The sequence below is a fragment of the Gymnodraco acuticeps genome, unplaced genomic scaffold (genome assembly GCF_902827175.1).
Source record: "Gymnodraco acuticeps unplaced genomic scaffold, fGymAcu1.1, whole genome shotgun sequence".
Classification (NCBI taxonomy): Eukaryota; Metazoa; Chordata; class Actinopteri; order Perciformes; family Bathydraconidae; genus Gymnodraco; species Gymnodraco acuticeps.
Window position 1 is genome coordinate 1739242 of NW_022991154.1, and position 9008 is coordinate 1748249.

General features: G+C 43.8%; 1 protein-coding gene across 1 annotated transcript; it reads right to left on the bottom strand.

Moving 5' to 3' along the window:
* Positions 1–5429: 5429 nt before the first annotated feature.
* LOC117560491 (protein ANTAGONIST OF LIKE HETEROCHROMATIN PROTEIN 1-like) lies at positions 5430–7198 on the bottom strand. The gene is made up of 2 exons (XM_034237345.1): positions 6953–7198; positions 5430–6459 (listed from the first exon to the last, which is right to left on the bottom strand). The coding sequence occupies exons 1-2, from the start codon at positions 7066–7068 to the stop codon at positions 5553–5555; spliced, it is 1023 nt and encodes a 340-aa protein (XP_034093236.1). The 5' UTR covers positions 7069–7198; the 3' UTR covers positions 5430–5552.
* Positions 7199–9008: the final 1810 nt, after the last annotated feature.

Genomic DNA, 9008 nt, shown 5'->3' on the forward strand with positions numbered 1-9008 from the left:
TCTGAAAAAAATGGATTCAGATTTCAACACTTTTCTACGTCACAAAGACGTGCTCCGCTTATTGGTCAACTCTCCACCTATCAGGGGAATGAGCCACGGCCACGTGCATTGCCAAACCTCTCATTCGCATATAGGCTATCGGCAGGCTAAATCAACCCCAGTCACATCTGTGTTTTTGCCTTCTCCTGCCAGGATGTCTAAGCGAGTTAAACATTGTGCTGTTGTTGGCTGCAAGACTCGGGACAGGGGAATGCATGCAATGCCATCAGTGGAAAAAGAAAATAATCTGTGGCTAGACTTCATTTTCAAGGGACATGTGCCAGAAGACCACGGCAGATTTCTGTTGGTGTGACTGTGTTCCAAACATTTTACGACGGACATGTTTATGAACTTCTCTCAAGTCCAACACGGATATGCCTCCAAACTAATGCTAAACCCGGGATCAATACCAACCATCCGGGACCAGGCCAGTGAGGACACATCCAATTTTGAAGCTGTAAGTTTTTATTTAGCGGTGTTTTTCCTGATAAAGCTATCTCTAGCTTGTAGCATGTAGCTTCGCCGTATCAATGTAAACCCAAATAGTAATCGGTTAGGTGTTTATATGTTTTTGTAACATTTTATTTTGTACGCTCCGCAGTCTTTGCTTTGTCTTTTATTTTAATTATCAGGCATTTGCTAACATGTTCAGACATACTGCCGTAATGGCGATATGTGTTAAGGCTGTAAAGCCACGCCCTAGCCGATAACACAAGTATTTATTCTCCTATTTATTAGTATTTTGTATCCTCTAAAATCATATTGAGCAAGTTATAATAACAAACGTAATCTTCTGTAGGTAAGTGCCGTTTTTTGCAGCGTTATATGTAAAAGCTTTTGTGATTGTAGTCTGTAAGAACGATCAGATATCATCGATCTGTAAGCTACGCTACGCTAATGAGACATGCCGTTTTTTGCAGCGTTATATGTAAAAGCTTTTGTGTGTTTACTTGTTTGCGCACATGAATATAAATGGGGGTGTGTGAGGATACAACACTGTGTGTATGTATGCGAGGGGGGACACACACCACGAGTAAAACGGAGCTAAAGCCCCGTTGGTCTGTTGTTGTTGACGAGGCCTTACCTAGCAACAGGTTAATTAGTGGCTAGCACTCATTACAGTCAGTCTACTGAGCTCAGCCCCTCTCCAACATATCATCTGTATTGAGTCAGAAACACAGCATGCACGTTACGGTTCAAAACTAACTCAGATTGGAAAAGGCTAAGCAAAGAGCTTTGCTAAATAGAGAGTTTTAAGCCCCATCTTTTGGGATTTCAGACTATATTTATCCAAATAGTATTTTCTCATCCTGAATACTAAATTGAGATGATTTTGTTCTAACTATGTTTTCTTCTTTACAGGCCAGCACCTCACATACTTACTAATTAGTGACAATTTGTACATCCTTTGCTATTATTTACATTTTTTTTGTATCATGGCGGAAATGAAAGACTGTACCTGGCAGCCCTGCACTACAATGAAAACGCTGAGCGTGCACAAGCCAACATCCACTGGAAACCCTCTGTATAAACTGCAGTTCCCAAAGGCCAGGAAGGGAGAATGCAGAGCAAAACCAGTAAAGACTGACCCCACATTCCGTAAGTGTTTAAAATATTTATTATAGAACTATTTACAAATATAAAATAAAAAAATTAGAAAGAACTTTCAGTTTTTTACATGCATATACTAATCTAAACCACATTTTTTGTTGTGCTTTTTTTTAACATTGCACAGGCTACGTGGCCAACTTGATGGACCTCATCTTCGACCAAGTCTTTGTGGACCCTGCACCATTATGAGCGACCTGACAGGGAGGAGGTCATCGCCGGGTATGCTACACGGTTCAATTTGGCTGCTGTCTGAACCCAACATCGACATTTTGCGGATCAGGAAACTCCTGCCTCCCTGAGGACAACGCAGGCCGGAATCACCACTCTGATCCTGCGTCCAAGGAAGCCCCAGCACCAGCTCACAAAGCTTCTGTAGGCTAGATACCTGTGATGCCTGAAATCATTAAAAAAAATATTTAGTGTCATTTATACAAAATACAAGTACATTTAGTTTTTTTGTATGGGTTCAAAGAACCGTTGATTTTGACAATAAAGTTCAGAGTTGATATCAAATGTGTCGTGATTATTCATGTTGGATGGGTAAAGAATATTCTGATTTCAAAAGCATAAGGTTGTGTGTGGACTTTTGTTGTCGTACACATGGGTGTGTTATGCCATTGCTGTGTAGTATATAATAGTACATGTACAATGACAGAATTAAAGATTGCATAAAGCCATATACACCAGTATTTATTTCCATGAACAATATTGGCATTCGTTTTACAATTTCAGTCAAAACAAACAAACCACTCACTGCTCTATTTGCCTCAACTGTAGTCCACCATGTTCAGCTCTGTAAATATTCAATGCATTCTGCAGGGAGAACACATTCAGGCACACAGGCTCCAATCCAGGATGGTCCACCACAGGTTACAGAGTCCTCAAGTTCCTGCATCCGTCTTGACACCTAGTGTGATAAACATATTGAATGACATGTGAAAAATGTATTCTCTAAACAGACAACTTAGTGAAGCTATCAAAAATGTTACCTGTGGTATCTCCATGCAGCACATTCTCCGTTCAGAAGGCATCGTGGCGCAATTTGCACATGTACACCTGTAGAAAGAAGTCAATAACTGAGCTTTTAAAAACACATGAAACTACACACATTGCTGACAACTGAGGTGTTGTTGGAGTTATACTTTTTATCACCCTAAGTTATTGAACTTTCCAACGGTTGTTGCACGATGTTGGAAGAAAAGGACTGTAAACTATTAATAAACGCAATGAGGCCATTGTATATATGCTGAACATATGAATGTCTCCCTTTATAAATATATATATATGTATTGCTGTTTTTGCGTTACAAACTCTAAGTTATAAACTGTACACATTGCATTCTTGCTAATTAGCCAAAATATGAACGGAATAAGTAGCACGCATCGTAACAGAGTAAACTAAATAGGGACAACAGCTTGTCAACTAACCATTCAGAAACGTCCTGCTGCAACCGAGATCTTTGCACCTCCACCAAAACCTCCGCTGCTTCAGGGTCAGTCTCTGGATCAAATTGATAATATGCTTGAACACATGCATTGCTCTGAGATGACATGTTTATTCCACACTCGTAATCACAGCACGCATGGTAACGTGACTCTCACCGGCTCATGCCCTGCTCTTCTGCAGGGGGCGTGGTCAGCTGCTGCTCAGAATTTTCAAAGACCGGCTTGGAATAGAGCGAAAATGAGCGAAACGAGGCATGGCTAAAAAATGATCTGTTTGGTATTTTGAAAAATAAAATGTATAAATATACCTTATATAGGTATGGTCATACACTATATCATTTAAATATAGCATGATAGGTCTCCTTTAACTACAAGATCTGAGTACTTCTCCCACCTCTGCGCACCTGGTGTGATAACGTTACTCATAATTTGGGCAACAGAGATATGAGTTACGGGCCCTCCACACTACAAGCGTTTCAGGCGTAAAATTACGCCTCTAGCGCGTCTGCCCATTCACTTTGAATGGGGTGACGTCACGTCCGCTCACGTTTTCGCCGAACTGCATCACGGGAAGGCAAGCGTAACTTTGAGAGCGTCTCGCGCGTAAAAAGTTGAACAATGTTGAACTTTTTACGCACGAAACGCTCTCTCGATTCCTGACAAGTGAGCGTAAGCCAATCAAATCCCGTTTCAGAAAATCTGACAGCTCAAGCCGTAGCCAATCAAAAACCGCGCATACGCTGGGAGAGATATCCTGAGATATCCCGCCGTTCATGTCTATATTTGAAATAAAATGGACGAGGTTATAATCGTAGCGGTAGCGAATCACCCTGTATTATTTGATGTGACCCTGTTCACCTACCGGGATAGAAACCAGAGGAACCAGGCATGGAAGGAGGTGGCAGAGACAGTGGGGGAAACTGGTAGGTTTTCGCCTGTTTGGGGATTTTATATCCAGTTTACTTCATGTTAACATAGCTAATGAAACATAGCCGGTATATTTAGCATAAAATAGCGCCATAGACATTAATCACATACATGTTAATCATCCGCTGCCACATCATAGACTATATTGCATTACATTAATGCACACAGTCATACTCCTTTCACATTTCTTAGTTATATATATGCAAAAATTCATTCCTAGCATTCTATTTCCATGTAAATTACTGCTTTATTTAATTTTTATCTTTTTGCAATTTAACTGTACAATACATGTTGTGTTTTATATTAGATTTCTTGTTTTGTATATATGCACCATGACATCAAGTCAAATTCCTAGTATGTGCAAAGCTACCTGGCAATAAACCTGTTTTTGATTCTGATAAAGTGTGACATGTAAAACCTTGTATGCAATTGAAAGGGATTTGGTTTTCATTAATGGAGCAATCATTTTCTGAAATTCAAGAAATTAACTGTATTCTTTCATTTTCATTTTATTAGACGAAGTGTGCAAAAAGCGTTGGAAGTCCCTCAGGGACCGATACCGCAGGGAGAGGATCCTGGAGAAGGAAGGGAAAAGTAGCAGGGCAGGGGCTTCCGGGGGATCTAAGCCCTGGCGTCTCGCGGCAGTAATGAGCTTTTTAAAGCCCTTCATGCTGGACCGTGAGACGTCCAGCAATTTCCCCCGGCAACCCCTGCCTCCACCCACCGGAGCAGAAGAAGAGGAAGACTCTATGGGTGACAGCCTGGATGACAGTCTGGAAAGCCAGCCAGAGCCAGGTAGCAGTCAGCCGGCCAGTCAGCCGGCCAGTGTGCCGGCCAGTGTGCCAGACGGTGTGCCGGCCAGTGTGCCAGCATTCCGGGGGAAGAAGAGCAGGGGAAGGGAGATGTCCCCTTTTGAGGAGAACCTGCTGTCGGCCGTAGGCCCGATGCTGGCCATGCCACCACCACCACCACCCCCACCACCAGTGGTGGAGGTGGAAGACGAGGACCTCCTTTTTTTAAGGAGTCTCTGGCCTGCAATGCAAAAGCTGAGCAGGACGAGCAGCATGAGACTGAAAATGAAGCTACAAGAGGCGGTCCTGGAGGCCACAGAAATGGACATTAATAATTAATTAATTAGATACTGATACACATTACATCTTTTTACACTCATCACTCATCACACACAACATCACATAAATAAAAGTTATTTAAAAGTATGTTATGGCTATACTGTGTCTTGACTTGTTCATGTGGTTTGTCAGTTACAACATACCAGGAGCTTCTTGTATGTCGATATATAATGTGCTGTCTTCTGTAATTATTCAGGTGAAACCCTGATGAAAATTATGAGTGGTTTATCACTAAAAACGGGGCTGAAGGAAAAAGGTTGTTAGTTATATCATGATATCAATTCAAGAAACATGTTTATTAGGAATGGTTGATTTTAAAATGGCTCATTTGGAATATTTGCTTTTTAAAGAAAATGGGTAGCTCTTAAAAGAGCTTTTTGGTTTGGAGACAAATATGGGCCTACACCACATTTGCCTGCCATCGCACTGCCCCCTCCTCGTTGAAGTAGGAGCAGAAGGTCTCCGGCTGTTGGATGGATTGCCGTGTGGCATTGTTGGAGCCCATCCTCGGTGCATCACACAGGGTTGGAGTAACTTCATCCGTGGACCTTGCGATAGGTGTGCGTGATGGCATATCAATGGTCTTCCTGCGGAGGAAGTTATGCAACACACAGGCAGCCTTCACACACAACTCCGTCACCTCGGGGCTGGTGGTGATGACACGCCTGAGCATTCTCCACTGGGTTGAGAGGATGCCAAACGCACATTCAACCACCAACCTGGCACGGCTGAGGCGGTAGTTAAATAACCTCCTTTCACGGGTGAGGTGACGTCCAGGGAATGGACGCAGAAGGTTGTCCAGCAGCGGAAATGCCTCATCTCCAACGAAGACATGGGGGAGAGGGCCCCGCCGCTCTGATCCTGCGATGACGGTGTCAGGTGGTAGCTGCAGACTGCCGTCTCGGAGGCTCTCTCCAAATGCAGAATTCCGCAGGCTCCCACTGTCGCTGCTCCTCCCAAAGCCTCCAACATCCACTACCCTGAACAGGTACTCAGCATCCACCACAGCCAGCAGTACCAAGGAGTGGGTGGACTTATAATTAAAGTAGAGGGAACCTGCATTCGCTGGAGCCTGGATAACGACGTGCTTCCCATCTATGGCACCAACACAGTTGGGAAACTCCCAGCGCTCCTGGAACCCAGCAGCGATGGCTCTCCAATCCTCCACCTGTGGTACCGGCATGCACTCCTCGACCAGGGCGGTCCAGATGGCCCCCGCAACCTCCTTGACAATGACTGCCACTGTAGAACGCCCGACCCGATAGCTGAAGGCTATCGTCGCGTACGAGTCACCAGTTGCCAGGTACCTGAGAAAAAAAGATATATACATGATTACAAAATATATTTATTCAGACCCCACACACACACAGACCACAGATCCCCCCCTCCACACATTGAACACAGACACACACATTGAACACAGACACAGATTGAACACAGACACACACATTGAACACAGACACACACACATTGAACAGACACACACATTGAACACAGACACACACATTGAACACAGACACACATTGAACAGACACACACATTGAACACAGACACACACATTGAACACAGACACACAGACACACACATTGAACACAGACAGACACACAGATCCCCACACACACATTGATCACAGACACAGACACACACGCCATGTACACAGGGGAGCAATACTGTGTTTACCTAGATATCTTAATTAATGTTACCCATCTGAACTAAATCACAGACTTCAGTCATCATTCGTGCATTCTCTCTCCTTCTATACAGAGTCAGATTAAAGAAGTAGAAATACACAAAACGTACCGTAGGCAGATGGCGAGTCGCTCGGCGGGGCCGATTGACATACGCAGATGGGTGTCCACCTTTGTAATCAGTGGGCCCACCTTTCCGAGCAACTCGTCGAACACCTCCTTGCTCATCCTGAAGTACCTCTGAAAAAGGCGGTCATCGAGACGGAGCTCCTGGACGAGAAGGTGGTATTCCCCCCTTTGTAGACGGCATCCATTTTAGCAATAGTGGAGAAGAACCGGGGTTTTTCACTTTGTATGTACGGGGCGGGAGATTCACATGGAGATTCTGATTGGTTGTTGGTCGCGGGGCTCGAAGAAACGCCCCAAGCGTAAATCTTGGGGCGTTGGAAGCGAATTTTACGCTTGTAGTGTGGCCGGCCCGTTAAGGAGGTTGAAAATTGTGCATTTCTCCGACTGAATATGACGCCTTTTGGCCGGCTGTTTGGACAGACTACTCTACTCGTGTCAACGCGCTAACGCAAAAACACTAATGGAAAACGAGCTTTGTCCACATCCAGCTTTGTAGAGTGTCTCTATACTTCTGAAAGCTCCGTCCCCGGCAGATCTCTGTGTGCCGCTGCAGCGTGTCTGTTAGGCCCCGCCCCCCCACACACAGAGAGACTATTGGCTAGTTGCACAAGATGGCGTCTATCAACTTCCGGCGGCTGGGTGTGCGGTTGTAAACTTCCGGTCTATAGTAGAGCGGTAGAGGGAAGAGCGATAGATAGCGAGAAAGAGATAGCGTATAGATATTATTTAGGCACTATTTTACACTCGATATCTCCAAGACCGGCTGGTACAAGCGGCAGGCTCAGCCCTGAGGAGCAAAAGAGAAAAGGGGTTCAAGATGTAGCTACATATCCAGCTACGTCGACAATTATGAAGGTAAGTGACAAACAAAGCTGTAGTTACTGGCTAACTTTGACAAATTGACAGTGTTGATACAGTGTAAAGCGTTTTAATGATGTACTATTACGTTTTTTTGGATAACATGAATGATATCCAATTCCCCACAGTTTCAAACAAAGAACTACCTTCAGGGAGAGTGAGTATCAGGGCTAGCTGTTACAGGTCCATGAGAAAGCATGAAAAGCCTCACGATCTCAGAGTAGGGAGGAAAATAAAAAGTGTTAATCGGTTCAAAGCCTCAATTAGGTTCATGTTCTGGGGTTTTGATGTAGCTAGAGTAGGTAACCTGTGATTTAGGATTCAAATAAGCCCAGCTAGTTGACGTGTTGCAACAGATTACATAGTGACAATACATTTGCTCACATCAACTATGTGTGTGTAGCATGAAGGGGCTACAGATTTATTTTCGTTTTGTAACCCTCTCGTGTAAAATGATAAATACATGAGCTAAACCCAAACTTAGCTTTCATCAAAGATTCTTAATGAGAGGTTGAAAACCGTCTCTGCTTTTATGGAAACCCCAGAAACTGTTTCTGACGGCTGCTGTTCTTTACTGTATGGTTAGTATAATCCATGTAGGGTCCAATTATTTACATTGGCCAGTGTTAGGTAAGTGCTGGTTTTGTACCCTACATCTATGTTAAGCTGTTCAACATTCTACTAACATTATTTGATGTAGTTATAATATAAGATAATAAATTGAGAGAGCTGAGACAGGCTATACAAGCGTATCTGTTTGAATGTCCTCAAATTACAGTATTCCAAACAGCAGAACTTCTGTGTATGTGATGTGACTGACAACCTGACATGGTTTAGCCTTTTCCCACACCTACTACTTGCCTGATCAGCCTGCTCTCAGCTTTCTCATGTGTCTGTGTTGTATTGAAGCAGTGTCCTAAATGTAAAATGACTGACATTTTGTTTTAAGAACTGCTCACCTGTGGAGATTGCAGTGGCAAAGTGTTCCTGTGTAGCTGGAACAGCACTCTGCAACCACAATGTTGCACTGTTGTTCCAGACTGCACACTACTCCACACTCAACCTGGCTGCTGTCCCCCCTGTCCTCAGCCGCACTGAAACAGAGCAGCGATGGCCCAAGCCAAGAACCATGGTAAGTACAGTATGTGTTCACAACCAATCCACGGTTTAATGAGTATTTC

Excerpts from the sequence above, each read along its gene's own strand:
- LOC117560491 (XM_034237345.1), bottom strand. The coding sequence starts at position 7,068 with ATGAGCAAGGAGGTGTTCGACGAGTTGCTCGGAAAGGTGGGCCCACTG. Across the intron at positions 6,460-6,952 it reads CGACTCGCCATCTGCCTACG|GTACCTGGCAACTGGTGACT; the intron begins GTACGTTTTGTG and ends TTTTTTTCTCAG.